This window comes from Crocodylus siamensis, chromosome 11 (assembly GCF_052110815.1).
Source record: "Crocodylus siamensis isolate JL-2025a chromosome 11, ASM5211081v1, whole genome shotgun sequence".
NCBI lineage: Eukaryota > Metazoa > Chordata > Crocodylia > Crocodylidae > Crocodylus > Crocodylus siamensis.
Window position 1 is genome coordinate 31,241,579 of NC_143405.1, and position 17,749 is coordinate 31,259,327.

The 17,749-nt window shown below is 42.8% G+C and overlaps 1 protein-coding gene across 2 annotated transcripts in view; it reads left to right on the top strand.

Annotated features, from left to right (window-relative positions):
* IARS1 (isoleucyl-tRNA synthetase 1) overlaps nucleotides 1-17,749 on the top strand; it is a 220,151-nt gene that overhangs the window by 54,469 nt on the left and 147,933 nt on the right. For both annotated transcript variants that reach the window (XM_090022999.1, XM_090023000.1), the window contains exons 12-13: nucleotides 798-920; nucleotides 2,912-3,003. In XM_090022999.1, the coding sequence (XP_089879125.1) occupies nucleotides 798-920; nucleotides 2,912-3,003 (215 nt within the window). The remainder of the gene's footprint in view (nucleotides 1-797; nucleotides 921-2,911; nucleotides 3,004-17,749) is intronic.

A 17,749-nucleotide genomic window follows, 5' to 3' on the forward strand; every position in this document is an offset into this window, starting at 1 on the left:
CCCCCACAACGGACTTACCAGCTGAAGCTGGCTATTCACCATGCTGCTGAGTTGCGCTCCTGGCTGCTTGTGATATGCTGTGGCTGCGCGCATGTATGCAGCATTTATTGGCCACTTCATTGGCCACGTTGGACAGAAAAATGCTGATTGCCAATACGCTCAATTTTCCTCATATCGGTGTCGATCCGATATGGGATTGATGTATCGGTGCACCTCTAATAATTTTACTTGAACTTTTTTCATGATATATCCTATTTATATTTCTGTTGATCAGAAGTTTTAAAGGCTTAATGTCACTGAAGTCATTGGGGAAATAACATGAGTTAAATGCTGAGAGCATGAACCTAGAATCGAGCATCTGTTACACATTTGAGAAATGGAATTTAAAAGCATATACTTTCATCAGATACCAATATCATTTCTCTATTTCATAAAATAGCATTAAATCTCTTTCTCTCTAACTTTATTTTTGAAATGATGGTCTGAAGCTGTACAAAAGAGAATCTTTTTCCTTCCCTGTGAAGCTGGCACAGTTCCAAGTGTTAGAGAACAAATGTCTACCAGGCAAAAAACAAACTCTTCATTCTTACTGATGAGGTATAATTGCTTAACGTGGCACCTTTTTTATATTTTAATGTATATATGTATTTTGGAGTAGTGAATACTAAAAGATACATGATATTTTTTGTACAGTTATGATGTACCTTTTATTTTAAATCTTTTAAATCCTTTCTAGAGCGGAATATTGACAGTCAGTGTGAGGAATAATAAGATTTTGTACTATTTGCTTTTTTTAGGATGATTACAGAGTCTGCATGGATTTTAATATTATTCAGAAAGATTCGGTACCAGTTTGTCCTGTTGATGCTTCAGGCTGCTTCACGGCAGAAGTGACCGATTTTGCCGGGCAATATGTGAAGGTTGGTGGATTTGGGGAAATATTAGATCATTTTTTCTTTTTGATTTAGTAAGTGGTAGAAACTTGCCTTTTTCAAGTGTTTTTTATCTTTAATTTATGTTTGACTGTGTTTCAAAAGATTCTACCAAAAAAAACCCTAGGCTACAATGAAGAATTGTTTGGCCAGATTACACAAATGTACATTGCAGTGCTCAGTAGATACATAACATGAAGTGTTTAGCAGTGGTGCAAATCTGCTAAGAGAGTTGAGAACATAGGCATAGTCCCTGCTTTGTACTATTCCATTTGTGGGGTGAGCCAAGACTTTTAATAAGAAATCTCCCACTCATCTTGTTGCTACCCAAAAACATTCTAAAACAGAAAATTACACAAAAAGTGTCAAACCTTAAGATCTTGCTGCATATAAAGTGCATTGCTTTTTGCCAGCTAGGGCTTATAAGGAAGAAAGAGCAAATAATTTCCTTTTGAGGATCTCCTAGTTTGACAATGTCAGTACTAAGCCTGATAAATCTAGAAATCACTTTCATAATGTGGTATTCGCCTTTCAACATGCGTCATTTATAAAACTTCCAAAGACACTTTTCTTTCAGGGTATGTTATAGCAAGTCACATGTTCAGTAGGCTGTCTTGGAATGTGTCTTTGACTCTTGGCCTAAATTTGAAATAATTGTTTTTTCTGAGCTAACTAGTTAACGAGGTGCTACAGAAATGCTTTTTGTTGCTTTGTGGCCCTTAATTTAAATTTAGAATCACTGCAGGGATGGATCCAAAGGAGTGTGGTGGTGCCATTGCACCTCTTCAGCTGTGTGGCGTTGGCACTGTGAGCTCTCAAAGCTCACTGGCCTGTCAGTGCAGCTCCTGCTGGAGCTCTACACATGCTCTGACCCTTCTGAGCTCATCAGCTCATCTGTACAGGCTCTGACCACAACCCTTGCTTTTAAGTAGCTCCAGAGCCCTGTGGGTGGGTACTGCCATTGCTCATCCCCTCTTTTCCCCTGTTGCTGAATTCAGTGGGAGAAGGTCCCTGGAGGGGGTGGGGAGAGGAAGTGAGAGCTAATAGGGGCAGCGCTCACCCTGGGCTTTGGAGATGTGGCAAAATAGGGACTCTGGCCAAAGCGAATCCTTTGGCAAGCTCAGAGGACTAACTATTGGTGGAACTCCTGCAGGAACTGTTTATACATGCACCTCATGACCAAAGGGCATGTGACTGTGCAACCCCTCACTCCAATCCTGGATCTGCTTATGATTTAACATGTAATTGTCATACCATGGTATATTGCAGCTCCAGTGAGGAGAGGTTTATAGATCATCTAAGAGGCCATTTTATAGCATCAGGCCTCAAATCCAGAAGACATAATGTTCTGCTATCTAAAATTAGACTTCAAACTGCCTGCCTGGCAGGTGTTAGAGGATACATAAGTGTCTGAAAACTATCACATACAGAAAAAAACTAAGGGTACCTACACACATGCTCTGGGATGGTGGTGGGGAATAGGCTGGAGAGGCTCTTAGGAGCCATGGATTAAAAACAGCAGTGTCTTGTGTATTTGGCATCCCATCTTGCAAAATGGTGATGGGGGTGCTTTAATTAAAGCTTGTTCCCCCACCACCATTTTGAAACATGGGACTCTGACTACATAAGATGCTGGAGCATTCTAGTTGGAACACTCTAGCAGACTCAATTATTCTAATAATGCATCTGAGCACATGCATAAATACCTTAAGGTTCACATTAGGGTTCTAGGTACACATCAGAAACTTGTGAGCATGTTATCTTTCAAGGGTATTGGAGTGTTTATTATAAGATATCCAGAATAGATCCAAATCTTTTAAAAATGTTTAAAATCGGTGACCAAACCATGATGTTTTCATAACACTGTGTAGATTCTGGCTTTTTTCTTTCCACTTTTTAAATAACTGAAGGCCTGCCCCTCAAGGAAAACTGCCATTATGAAAATTGTTTGGTAACTTTCACCCCCTCTCCTTTCTTAGGATGCAGATAAGAATATCATCAAGGCTCTGAAAGAGAAAGGTAGACTGGTTCACATCAGTACGTTTAAGCACAGCTACCCTTTCTGTTGGAGGTAAGAACAGAAGTGCATCTGGCTTTAGCTCTATAGAGGAGCATGAGAGCTGTAATGACCAACTAACTTGATGGTTGTTTTCCTTTTTTTTTCCTTTCTTTTGTTTTTTGGTAAGGTATGGAAGTAGAAGTAATAAAGTAAGGCTGAACTGCAAGTGAACTGGAACTGAATTAAATCTGCATAAAATACATTTCAGTTCTTGGGCTGATTTTCATCTTCTAATATAGTTCAGTCATTTAGTTCCAGAGAGTAGATGTCTGACCTTTTTACTATTGCAGCCAGATCTTAGAAAGGAAGTGCAGGTTTAAGTGGCTTCCTTTCACAGTTCTTTGCTCCAAACTTGAGGTAGTACACAAGCAACATGTTTGGTCATAGTTTTGCCAAATTGGCAGAATTATGCTGGGAAACTCAGCTTGGTATCAGTTTTGCTCTGTCTTGTTTTAGATGAGGTGTGCAGTTTCTTATATGAGGTGCATTGGTATTAAACAGATTAACATCTTTTAACAAATCAAGGACAATTGGTCTGTTGGTGAAAACATCAACTTATGGATGAGGTGATATTTTTGATTGAGACCTTTAAAACATTTTCTTGAAGTAATATTTTCAAAATGTTTTACATTCTTCTTTTTATCTTTAGCCAGCACAAGCTTCTGGCAAATAGCTTTGTTCCATTTGCACTGCAATTGGTCATCGTTATTTTACATAAGTTGCGTAAGTTTCCTCAATTATACTGATATCTTTGGAACCCATGAAACCCCTGTAACTTATGGTCTCCAAAATTAAGCCCCATACTTCTGGTATATATTGTTCATTAAAAATAAATATAGCTGTCAGGTTGATCCACAGAAATGTTTGTTAACCTGTTGAACGAATTGATTTTTTTACCCTGTTTCGTCTGATCCTGATCCTGTGGCAGTGGTTCAAAGGCATTAGTAGTTTTCTCATTGATTTAAAAAAATAAATAAATAACCCCCCCACAGAGCCTATGATTTTAAGATATTCATGGATTTCCTAAAAATAATGTTTTTTTTTATTAAACAACACAGGCTATAGCCTTCTGTATTTGTAACTGAAAATTGGTCTGTACTAGTTGTGTGTTCAAACCCTTTGAAGTTCAAGTTGACTTAAAGACTTAGATGTATATATCACACCTATCTTAGTGTATAGTTAGACAGTTTTTTAGAGAAGCATACTTAACCTGTGATCGAAATATGACTTCTTTCAGTTTGTAATGACTCCTAGAAATAAAAAAGGACTGGGGGGATGGGGGTGGACCTTGGGTAGCAAGTTCAAAGGCAACGCATTCACCTGATCAGAATTGTGGTGTATTGCTACCCTAGCTCTTTGCGCTTGGTGCTTTTACCTTCTTAGAGGAACTGGACATGGTACATTTCTCTTCTGAATACTGTTATTACTAGGGTTGAGTAGATTTGTAGAGATCTCTGATTCACTCCTAGCTCAAATAAATATGTTTTGCATGTTAGATCTTGGGTGATGGAGTAGATAGTAAAGTATGTTTTTCCCTGCCCTAGTAGAAGCCTCCGTTAATTTGAAGTTGGTTGGAATTGTTTGAGTTGCTGCTCTGTTTCTTTTATACTGATAGCAGAAAGCTACACAGAGTTAATACCTTTATGCCAGTTGTTCCTGTTGAAGATATGTATGGGGTTATGGTAGTGGTGGTGGTGAGGAGTGACTGGAGATAAACATGTAGGGTGCTTCAGGAACTGGTAAATTTAAGGACTCAATGTTAATATTTGCTCCTTGCTAAATTTCAGTCACCCTGTTAGACATCAGTTTCTAGCTATCTGTGTTATTGTGACTTGCATCCACTTATGTTTTCAAAATGTGCAAATGTAAATAGCTACATACCTGCCTGGCCAGTGCATAGCCATCTGTGTATGCTCAGTTTCTATGTTCATGCTCATGTGGTCACAGTGCAAGGGTAATTGAATGATGACTTCCACATATGTAGTAGCAACATCATTTAAAAAGCTAGAAAATTGTCATGTAGGCTCACAAAGTGTAATAGAATTCCTGCCCATGGTGTTGTCTGTCTTCCTACTTCTAGCTGTTAAATTACACTTATGTCGCTAAAAATTCTTGTTTAAGAGATTGTTGTATTTAGAAGAGAGGCTATTTTTATAATGTCTTTTGCTGTAAGGCATTCTTACAGTTGTACAATCTAGCTTGTCAAAGAGAAGGTTAAGGTGCAACTTTCAGGCTATGGCTACACATTACACTTAAGGGCCTGGGACAGATGTTGCACACAAACTGGGATAAGTGATCAGAAACTGGTTTAAACCTGTACCAGAACAGACAGACAGTGCACATAAACCAGTTTGAAAATGGCTGAAACTGGTTTGAGATGAACCTGGTTGAATGTAGTACCAGACTTAACTGATTTGGCTCAAACCTGTGTATGCAATGCATGTCCCAGACCCTCTGTGGTTTAAGCTAAATTGGAGACCCCCCAGCATGCTCTCTGGGCTGGGCTCTCTAGTTGGAGCAGGGGTGGGGTGTGGCCAGACGCTGGCCTGCCATGGCCCATGAGGCAAATTCCTCCTTCCATCCCCCCTCATTTCTCCCCCACCCCAGCTGGCAAACCCCGTGGGCCTCTATGGCTTTCCTGAAGCCCGGCAGAGATGGAATTACTTTCTTCCTCTGTCCATCTTGCCTTCAGCCAGGGAGGGGGGATTAATTCCACAGCAGTCCAGAGCTGGGGAGAGAGGCAAGCTAGTCCCTTGTGAGCCCAGAGCTAACCTGCAAGACCAGACTGAGAGATATAGGAAGTGTTGGCAAAGATCTGACAATCATCATCACACGTGCTGGAGATGGAATTAAGGGAAGTTGCATACAGCTTCTGGCTGGAATTTGTTGACCAAAGAATGCAGACAGCTACATTTACATTATAAAGCAGACCCTGTGAAACCTAAACAAAGCCTTTCTGAATTCCTGGCTGTAAGGAGACACTCTACTCTTAGGATTAGTAAGACTTATGCAAGGCTTTCTCTTGTCTTCCTGCTTTACATTTTAAGTTAGACTAAGTTGTGTATGCTGTGTTTTATTGGGCTGTACCTTAGCTTAGGCAAAGATATTTTTGTAGTTCCCTGTTGTATGCATTGCAAATTGCTATATTCAATACATGCTTGCTTCAGAGAGGATTTTTTTCTCATCCCCACATGTCAGTCTGGCAGCAGCTTCCTGCCCCGCAGGCTCGTGGCTGGCATCTTGTGTGTCCTGCTAGCCCCAGTTGGTGCCTGGCCATGCCCCCTCTGCTTCACCAGGGAGGGGTGAGAGCCTTGGAGGACATCTCTCTTCCCTCCCCTTCGGTAGTGGCTGGCAGGCATGCTCCAGTGTGCCCTGGCTTCTGGCTTGAGCCACTACAGGTACATGGCTGCATTTCCTGGTTTAACAAAGAATGTCTGTTCAGTTTTATTAATCAGTTTAAACTGAGCAACTTAGACTAACTTGCAAAGAGTGATTCAATTCAGGCTCAGGCTTTTTGAATGTCTGTCCCTAGCCAAGGTGTGATTAACCAGTTAATCATATATTAACTGGTCACCTGGTCACATATTAAATCAGTGGTATGATTAAAAAAGGAATAAGCTACAGAGTTATTCTACAAAATAGGTAGTAATTTGTAGGTGCTTCTTATCATGCCATTAATTGACCATGTGGCCAGGAGCCCCATCAACTGTTTGGCACTCCCATCTGGAAGGCCCCAGTAGTGGGACCTTGCTTCTTGCCAGTGCTGGGGAAGCCCACTGATTGTGATCCCAGGTTTTCTCTGCTCCAGTAGTAAGGCAGAGCAGGATCTGATTTGTGATCCCACAGTCAGCTCCTGCCATGCACTTGTGGCATAGCAGGAAGCGCGTTTGTGTGAATCACACATCAGATCCCAACACATCTTTACCTGTCCATGTAGAGGGGCTCCAAATGTATAAGAACCCGTATGGAAACAGAAATTTACTGATATTCAGAGACCTTCAGAGGGCTCTTGAGTCTAGTAGGGAAAGGTACAGGCAGTCCTCAGACTTACGACACAATTGGTTCCTGAAAACCACATCTTAAGTCAAAACGTTGCAACTCAGAACCGATTGTCCCATAGGAAACAATGTTATAAATGGGGGATTAGTTCCTGAACCAAGGCCCAATTATCTTATTTTCACCAAAAATAACCCAGAATTTGGTAATCAGTCAATTATAGATGAGTAATATAGCTACATTCATGTATTTATATGTAAATAGCAATCATTGATTTGGAAGGATTTCTTTGAGGTGACTGCTGGACTTTTTGAAGAGCTCTTGACTCTAGTCTCTTCTCACGAGTCTTGGTTGCAGGTTTTTCTGGAGTCTTGTCTGCTTTTTTAAAGAAAGTGTCCAAGGAAGTCTGGGCAGGTGTTTTCCAGAGAGATGGGCGACGCATTGAACTTGTTTGCTGGTGTGGCATCACATCGCATCAAGCGTTGTAAAGTCGAAACTGATGTCAAAGTTGAAACAGGGTGTCAATTTATAAATGTTGTAAGTGAGAAATGTTGTAACTCAAAACATTTAAGTCGAGGACTGCCTGTATAACGAGGTTCATTGGCTGGAAGGTGAAACCAGATAAATTCAGATGCAGATTTTTCAATTGGGAGGGCAATTAACTAGTGGAATAATTCATTAAGGGCTATACAGGAGATCAGACTATGATTGCGATGGTTCTTTATTTATCCTTATTACGTATAGACAGATGGATAACCCATACTATCAGAGATAGAAGGGAGGTGATCCAAAAGACAATGATAGGCTACTTTTGTAGGGAAAAAATAATCCTGAAAACTTTTGTATTATGATCACTATATGGTGTTTTGATTCTGGGGTGTAGCTTAAATTTGCATTTGCCTAGATTTTGTTTCATTGAGCAATTACTGTTTAATATTTTCCAAGTTTTCAACAGATGAAGTGGAGCCTTTATTGTTTGGCCCTGAGGAGTTACAGATTGTTCAGGAAGTTTAAGAATCTTGCATTTACCAATTGACTGACAGTGCCAAAAGTAATTCAAGTGGGTTTTGAGGGCAACTACCACTTTGCTCTGACCCAGCATACAGATCACTAAGATGGTCTGAAAGTTGGGAATTCTACTACGATGCATCAGCTCTGAGTACTATAAAATTGAAGCTGTAAGCACACTAATTACAAAAACAGTCCTTTTTACAACAAAATGATTTTCCTTTGTGTTAAAAATGCGGTAATATGATAAACCTTAGCTACTTCAGTGTGTTGTATTGCCAGGTACTTTTGGGTTAAATTTGGTCTGTACTTTAAAATGGGTGAAGTCTTCTGGGACTCCTAAAGGTCTATATATTTAAGGTAAAGTCCATTTTATTGTATGGATCAGAACTATGGGGTGCTGACCCCATGGTTTATTCAAAAATGGAAAACCATTTTTAATGACTTTTTAAAGTGGCTTTTATCTCTACCAAATTCTGTGACAGGTGGGGAGCTCATGCAGTCTGAAACAGGGCTTAGTGTTCTCACTTCACCTCAATTAAGACTGGGTAAAAATTTAGAGACTTTATCCTTGACAGATACCTGAAAAGTGCATTTTAGAAGCCTCTCCTCTTCCAAATAAAGCCTTATTTGAGTAGTTGAATAACATTTTTATTTTACATTCTCCTCTGGACAGATGTCCTGGGAAGCCATGCTGACAGTCACTGACCCAATATTACCCCTGTATTTAGAACAGGGGTGGGCAGTTATTTTAGGTGGAGGGATGCTTACTGAGTTTTGGCAAGCCATTAAGGGCTGCATGACAGGCAGCCAGGGGCAGATAAATATTAATTTTCTAAATTTTTTTTAGGGGCCCCATGGGATGGATAGGATGGCCTGGCAGGCCACATCTGTCCTGCAGGTCAAATTTTGCCCACCCCAATTTAGAACAAGATATACACTTATGAAATAAAAATGCCAGCATATAGGCAGATATTATTGATTGAATATTTTCCCAAATTACTCCTTTTTTTTAGATTAATAAAGCACTTGGCCTACAAACCTACCTATATGAAGTACAAAATTCACTTCAATTAGAGGTACAGTTGTTATGGCATATGGGCTGCTTGCAGGTGTTAAAAAACCAAACAAACAACAACAAAAAACTGCTTTATTTAAAGTTTGTGGGTTCCTGCACTGAACCCAGCACATGCCTAGAAGAGGCATTACATGAGTTGGACCTGGCTCGCCCAGTGTCTGTATATTCGGACATTTTAGTGGGGCTTTTTGGCACTTTCATCTTGTACGCGGTTGTGCCAGTGTAAGCTGTGCTGTAAGATGTGAGCTCCTACCATTGGGACCAGATTGTTTGAGCTGTGACGCATCTTGCGTACAGGGCTTATCCCTCACTTTTCCTGCCATGCCTTGATCTTGAGAATTAGTGAGAGGGTCTTTGGTTATATGTGAGAACCCATATCAGCTGCACATGCAGATGGCTTTTGTGGCTGCTCCTACCCTTTTACCCCTTCCACATGACTACCAGATCCTAAGCTGGGGTCTGTTCCATGGCCCCTAGGGTAAGGTGTTCCCTGGTTTTAAGTCAATGAGTGAGAAAATTAATTCGGTCAAAGAAACCCTGCTGCAATTCACCAAGTCCTCCAATGATGAATCGCAATCAATCCTTCTAAAGAATGAATAGTTTAAATCAATCCCAAATAAATTTAAGCAATTCAGTCAAGCCTGGTGGGCATTCATTAAGTCCTCCAGTCAATGGGCAAATCAGTTCTCCTGTGGAATAAATAGGTCATATAGTTTCAAACCAATTCATAAGCAAATTAATCAGTTCAATCTGAATACCAGAATGACTTTGAGTCACTTATGCACTCAGAACTTGCATGCAGCTACCTCCACTCCCAGGTCCAGTGTGGTTATCACTGGGAGAAGTGGATCCTGTCCTTCACTCCTGGCTAACTTGTCATGTCGTCCTGATCTTGCAGCTTCTGTTGCCCCTCTCGGAGATCTGGACCCTTAATGCCCATGGCACATCCAAGCCTTCAGTCAGTGGAGCCATTCCCTTCACCTATGTGGGAGGCACCAGCTGAAATCTTGCTGCCGTGGAACTCCATGGGCTGCCTACATGCTTCCCGATCTCTCTTCTCTGCCAGTGCTGGGTGCCTGAATACGAGGTCAGCCCTGGCACATCTGTCAGCGCACACTGAGCAGGAACTTACACAGCAGGGCTGCTGCTGGTTTGCCACCATTGTCATTGTTTTAGTGAAAGTTGTAAATGAACTACTCCTCCTGCTACTACTATACTTTAGAATATTGACAGCACCTAAGAATGCATTATAATATCTTCGTGTTTTAAAATTTTTTTTAATTTTTAAGGCAAGCCTCTGAAATGTTTGCAGCATTTGTAACATGCATAAGAATAATTAAAAGTGATTTCATTGGCAAAGCTGAAAAAATGGATAAAAATGGATGAAGGAGGATAAGCAGTAAAGAATATTTTAATTTTTAAAAGCCCAGTTCAGTTCAGTCTGGCAGGTAACATTGCTTTTATTCTCTCTCTTTCTCTCTCCTTCTCTCTCTCCCTCTCTTCTCTCTTCCCCCACCTCTCTACCCACTTCCACCCTCCCCACCACACACACTCTACCATCTCTCTAAGAAACATTTTTGATCCTGTTTCCTTTCTAAAATAGTTTAAAATGGCATAAATCTTACTCAAATATTTTGGGAACAGCATTGATACAAGTGCCTAGATAAATCAAGATATGTAGAGAAGTGCTTTTCCCTTCTCGTTTTTATACCATGAGGGCCTCTGGCAGCTGTTAATATAATAGTGTGATTGGGATCAGAGGAATTTTATGCCCAACTCCAAAAATTGTGTCCTCCTGTGCCCATCTAGCAAGGCAGGATGCACAGTTTTTTGGGATTGGAGTTTAAATTCCTCAATCCTAATAGTGTGACTGACTGCATGGGGAACCTGGCACTGAGACCCAGTCCCTAGTACTTACTATGCTTGCTATGCATCCCCCTGCTTGCTATGCAACCTGACATGAGGCTCCCCATGCTGGGAGGCATGTGTGCTTTTTAAGGTCCTGGGGCACTGTGACTGTGAGTGTGACATTGGAAATAATGGTCCCAGGACCCTATGCATATGTCCACTTTCTAAATGTCCCAGGGTGCTGTAAGCCTATGATAGAGGACAGATCACCCAATCTCAGGGTCACACTGCCCTGGCATCTTTAACCTGGGATTGAACTAGATGCCCTAGGTCCCAGCCCTTCAATTTGACTCATTAGGCTTGAAGCTAATCGCTTTTGGAAATTCATTTTTGCTGTATGTTCTTTGTTCAACCAGGAGATCTTACAACACCTTCAGCTCTCCTGTGAGAGATTAATTTTCATTTCTACCTAGGAGAAATTTTGCAATCTTTGCATTCTTCTATGCTTGAAGAAGGATGAGTGTGCCTGAAAGCTTGCATATAAAGAATTTTTTTGCAAATATCTAGTTTGTCTAATAAAAGATATCCCCTCTGCTACAAGTTCTGATTCCTTAACATTTGTTAGCATCTGCTAAAAACATGTGCCCTGCTACAACTTACCCCCCTTTTGTCTCCACAGTCATAGAGGAGTAAGCCTAGTGTTGCCAGGTAAATTGCCTAAAGGGTTCCTTTGCAGATGTCACATAGTTTTGGGAATGGCTTAAACGTGTGGCAGCTTTCCAAGTAACAACTGTACCTCCACTTGCCCTTCTCTTAAGAAATACACTACTACGGGGCTGTAACTCCTGCTAGCCTTTTCTCTTACAGAGTGAATCATCGATATTTTAACTTTGACATATATGTGAAGTAACCTTTATCACCAGGTATTAAAGGAAATGAGAGAGGGTTTTTTTTTTTTTTTTTTTTAGGGGAGATGGGGAGGGAGAAGTGGGGGTGTTTCATTATTGGGCCTCATGAAATATACATGCACTCGTTGGCTTTAACAAGATTCATTGGTGGAGTTTCGCCTGTTTTCTTCAGTCAGGCAAGAAGGATGGCTCACTGCAGTATTTCCACAGAAGCTGTTTATTTTGCGTTTTAATCTCAGCAGTAGTCTGAATGTCATATCAAGTATGAGTCTGAAATACTTCAGTAGAAGTAGGCTGGATGTTTAAATACTTCAAGATTGGGTTGTTGATGGTAATGGCTTCATTTAGAAGATAATAGTATAGCTAGCTTTCTTCAGGGTATTTGCTTGCAAACTTGCATCAGATAAGTACATTCAAAGGTCCAAGGCAACGGTGTCAGTCATCTAGCTCATGCAGAACTCTGTGGGCCCTATGTGCTGGATCTGGCCCTCAAGGCTGGTGTGGTAGTGCCACTGTGTAGCAGGGCACTGGTGTGCCTGTTCCTTTAAGGGAGCAAGTAGCCTGAGAGGCCACTTGCAGGTGGCAAAGGGTGGTTATTAAGGACTCACGTGAATGGCAGCAGGCCAGGCTGGAGCTATATAAGCCTTGAGCCTGAGCTAGCCAAGCAGCCTAGCCCTGGGAGCCATGAAGTGAGGAGTCTGAGCATCAGGTCTCCTAAATACTGGAAGAAAGCTACTTTGTAGTATTGGGAACAGGCAAGGTACCTGGGGCAGAGATGGGCCTAGTTATGTGGGCAGGTAGCCTAGAGAAGGCTATATGTTAAGCCTAGAGAAGGCTTGAGTGCCTGTGTAACAGTAACAGGCACCACCTCAGGTATTCTAAAAGGGAGAAGACTATGCCATCTTTCAGGCTGTTGATGAAGATACTGAACAAAACCAGCTCAAGGACTGCTCCCTGGGGTACTCCACTTGAGCCGCAGCAGGAAAAGTGGGATGATATAGAGAGCCAGGAGCCCAGGTGCTATCCATGAAGCCCCACGTGAGCTCCAGCAGGGAAATGTGGGGGTCAGGCCAGGTGGATTGGCTCCAAGGGTGAGAATCGGAGGACAAAAGGGGGAAGGGGGCTGAAAAGAAGCACAGCAGAGACAGTGCAGATCAGCAGAGCAGACCCTGCAAAGACTTATGTCAGGAGCCCCACCATAACACAGCAATCACAGGTACTTGCCGGGGGCTGGGAGATGGTGGAGGCATCTGCACCAAAGAGGGATGGAGCATCCAAGGTGAGGGAAGATGGGTGTGGGGCCCTGTCTGTAGAGAGAGAAGGTGGGAGGAGCCAGTTTACAAGATGGCTGGAGTGAGGGTGATCCCCCTCCACTGTGAAGGTGACCCAGAAAAGCTAAAGGCTGAAAGGTGGTTTAAGGGACCCTGGGGGTGTTCCCACCAAGAGGGGAAGGAAGGTACTAGGACCCTGAAAAAACAAGGGCCAGCCAGCCAGGAACACTGGATGGGCTGTGAAGATAATAGCCTGAAGGGGAGAGCCACAGGAAGAGTGCTGGTCAGTTGCAGGAAGCTGTGGTCAGATTCTTAAAGGAACCATTGAGGAAGGACAGTGTTGGGACCAAGCCTGAGGAGAGGAAGAGGGAGAGTCCCATAGGGGGTGCATGTGTCCAGAACATCACAGGTGTGGTGAGGACAGGGTGTAGGGGTTAACGGAGCCCTGTGAAGAGACCCATGGTCAGGACCTAGATGTGTAGCAGGGAGTCCCTGATTAGTTTTCCTTCAATCTTATTTACTTTCCATCAAGCCATGGTAGGAGAGTGAAGAAGGAATGAATCTACCACCTGGAGAGCGACTGCATCATTAAGGCTGGCTGCACAACTTTTACAGCCTGCCAGAGGGCAGGTGCTTGCTATTAAGTTTGTACTAGTTGTTTAGCTTGGAGCCCTTCAAGGGCAGGCAAGGACAACTCAGAGGGCTGGCAGCCCACGAGTGGCTGACAGTGGAGCCCAGCAGGAAGTGTAAGGGTCTAAAGAGTAAGGATCCAGAAAGCCACGATCCCCAAGCCCAGAAAGGGCTGGGAGGGTGATCAGAGGGTCCGAGAACAAAGCAGGGCTGAGAGACCAAGACCCAAGAAGGTCCAAATTTGGGGAAGAGCATCTGAGTGTGGAACCTGGAAGTTCAGGAGCCAGGGATTAGCTCACATTTGGACCAGAGGGTCCGTGGGCATAGCAACAGAGTGAGAGCTGGATGAGGGTCCATGAGCCTGGGGAGAGGGGCTGAGCCAGACCAGGGGTCTGAGAGCCCGGAGAGAGGGGCTGTGCAGAGGGACCAGGAGCCTAGAGAGGGAGGGCTGTATGTGGGACTAGGAGTCCAGAGTGAGGGGCTATGCATGAGACCAAGGGTCTGGGAGCCCGGTGGGAGCTGAATGTGGGGCCAGGGAGTCTAAGGGCCCAGGGAGGGCCAAGTGTGTGAAAGTAACAACCTTAGGGTAACACCTGCGAGGCTTGGGGCATGGTGTAGTGGAAGAACAGAGCCACACAATTAGCCCTTAAGGCTATAGGTGCCCTGCAGGGGTACAGACAGGCTGAGAGGGTTCATTGAGTATGAGGACCAGATCCAGACTAACGGGGTCTGGGAGGGACCTGTTTATGCGTCGATTGGACTCAGGCTCATTCTAAGGCCCATGGACAGCCTCTGTTACTTAATCTCAATAACAAGGTGTGGTGCGCAAGCAATCAAGGGCCATTAAGGACTTCATTGGAGATGGGCAGGGGCTGCATAGCTACCAGGGGGCATCATGCCCTGCATGCAACCCCTCCCCACAGGGTGTGGACCTGTCACATACTGCAGGTAGGTATTCTGGACTAGCTGCCTATACTGCTTGCAGTGTGTACCCTGGCTCCTGTCCCACATGCCATTGCAGCATCTGGTGGTCGTGGTCTTGCACATAGTACAAGGACAGTCTGGGGAGCATGCTACATGCAACATATGGTACTAGTTTGGGGTGCATGCTGCACGTGGGGCCTGCAATGGTTTGGCCCCGAGTGCTGGATCTAACGTGAGGTTGGTCCATGGGTTCTATCTGGACCAGCCCCAGATGAGTGCGTAGGACCAGTCTGATATGGGTGTCACATGCATTATGTGCCCTCGGCCCTTTGCCACATGCATTCTGCTCCACGCAGCACATGTAGCTGGGGCCTGTGCTTTCTGAATGCAGTATGTAGCACCATGGGATGGATGATAGGGCTCCGTGGGCCAGGTCTTTGATACCCATGGTCTAAGGCAAACTAGTTTATAGACCTTGCTCATGTGCTCGGATCAGTATTTTTAGGAGAGGCATTCCTGTGCAGATTTGGGATTAGGAAGAACCTAATCTTAGAATTTCTAGCCTGCTGTGTAACCTTGGGCAAGTCATTGCTTTTGTGCTTTTGTGCCTGACTTCCCCCACTGAAGGCTGGGTTCATAATAACAATACATCACTGTAAAATACTTCTGTGAAGAGCATGTTGTATAAGAAATTATTATTGGGCACCAGAGTGCTCGTGCTGTCTGTCTGTAGCTCATTTTCATAAAATTTCAGTACTTTTAAAACCAATACTGGCTAACCAGGGCATTTTTTCAGACTATAGCCTAGTAGACTTTTCTGAGAAATTTGCTTTGCTGGATAACTTAAGGGTTCTTTCAAAATACATCCCCCCAGCATTACAACACTTTAAAATCCCAGTCCATTTTAGCTAGTCTTGACCCTCCTCATATAGGCTGTACTTCAGTTGGAATAGGGGGATGTATATGTTTTGGAAACGATTGCCGTCTCTTCATTGCTATGTCTTAACCTAAGCGGAACTTTATTTATACTAGGGTGTTCAAATGCAGGCACTCTTCTTCATGAGTAGTCCTTGTTTAGCAGGTAGTTGTAGTTCCTAAAGAAAAAAAAAAAGTACTGTTGACTTTACTGATGAGGATACGTAATTCTTTCTTTGCGGGGTAAAGTTCTTAGCTAGAACCTGGGTACTCTAATTAACAGTCATTTTGCTACTGTGAGTTAACTTCGGTATGTGCATCCCTATTGTAATCCATGTTTTAAAGTGATCTACAAAGGCAAAAGTGCATGTTTTTTTTATTTATGAAGAATGTGTTTAAAATACAAATAATATTTGTGTTCATCTTTTCACATAAGAGGTACAAGTGTGAAAAATCCTCTGGATGGCTGTGAATGAGCAAGTTTGACAAAACTATGTATCAAGGAAAGCTGACCTTGGTCAAAAAGAGAGTGATGCTTATTTAAACTATTCAAATTTTGTAGCATATTTTTGTTAACAGCTGTTTAACTAAATTTCGCCTATGAAAAAAATCTGTTGGTTTAACATTTCTTTTGAAGGTAAAGTCTGTAAAACCTCCCAGCTCACATTTTAAATCATCTGAGAAGTTCTTCAGTGGAGGACTTATTTTTCAGGAAAAAAATCAATATCAATAGAACAATGAATAGTAGAACGTAGATTTAATTCAAAAGGTAAAGGTACATAAGGCCTTGGGAGGAAAAAAGTTCTTAAAAGATCTAAGTGAGGGAAATGCTGCAATGCACAAGCAGTCCAGCAAATTCCTGGAGTGCAATAAGGATAACTTTTTGATTCAGATAGAGGCCAACCAGAGTAGAAGTTCTTTTTTTACTTGCTGTTAACACACAGGGGGGAATTGGTTGAGAATATGAAAGTGGAAAGTAACTTTGGTGACAGTGGTTACAAAATGACACTGACCTGATAGGCAGGATCCCCTGGGAGGCAACTGTGAGAGGAAAAGGAGTATAGGATTGCTGGCTGTACTTTAAGGAAGCCCCCTTTAAGGGCACAGAAGCAAGCTACCTGATGATGCAGAAGAATGGGAAGTGCAACAGGAGACCAGCCTGGAAGTTTTTCAAGTTAATACTCAGAAAGGAATCTTATATAAAGTGGAAACTTGGTCATAGTATGAGAGTATCGCATAAGCATTCAGAGAGAATTGGAAGCCCAAGGCACAATTTGAGATGTAGCTGATGAGACAATAAAGGGATTCTACAGTATGTCCAAAGTAAGAGGACCAGAAAAACCATATGGTTTGTGAAAGGCAATCATGTCATAGATGAATTGGGGAAGTTTGAAGTATTTAATGCCTCTTCACTTCAGCCTTCAAAATAGGGACAGCTACAAGATGCATGCAGTTGGCAGCAGAGATAGGAAAGGAGACAAACAGCCTAGAGTAATTGCAGGCCAGGTTAGGGATTACTTAGAGAACTGAGTTGATTTCAAGTCAGCAGGGCCAGATAGAATGCATCTGAGGGTACTGAAGGAATTGGCAGAGGTAATTTCAGAGCTACTGGCTATATTTTTTGAGAACTCCTGGAGCTTGGATGAGATTCTAGATGACTGCAAAAGGAAAAATATAGTGCCCATTTTTTAAGAAGGGGAAGGCAAATCCAGGGAATTATGGACCAGTCAGCCCTAACCTCTGTACTTGGGGGGGGAAAAAATTATGAAGCAGGTCCTCAAGAAATGCATTATGAAGCAGCTGGAGAGGAAAAAGGTGACCAGGAAGACCCAGCATGGATTCACCAAGAACAAGTCATGCCTGATCAACCAGATTTCCTTTTAAGATAAAGTGGATGAGAGGAGAGCAGTGAATCTGATATACCTTGACTTTGAGACCAGTGTCAAAAACCTTGTTAATCTTCTTATTAAGGAGCTAAGGAAATACAAATCAAACATAAATACTGTAAGGTGTGTCGGGGAAAACCGAAGGATCGGGCCCCAAGGTCACGGTGGGCCAGGGTGGCAATTAGATACGGACAGGTGGGATTAGTGGCGTAGAGTCTGGAGTTAGGGACTCGGAGCGGATTGAGAAAGAACAGGTGAATTTATTTGACTTGCGCTTCAGGCGTAGGCAGAAAG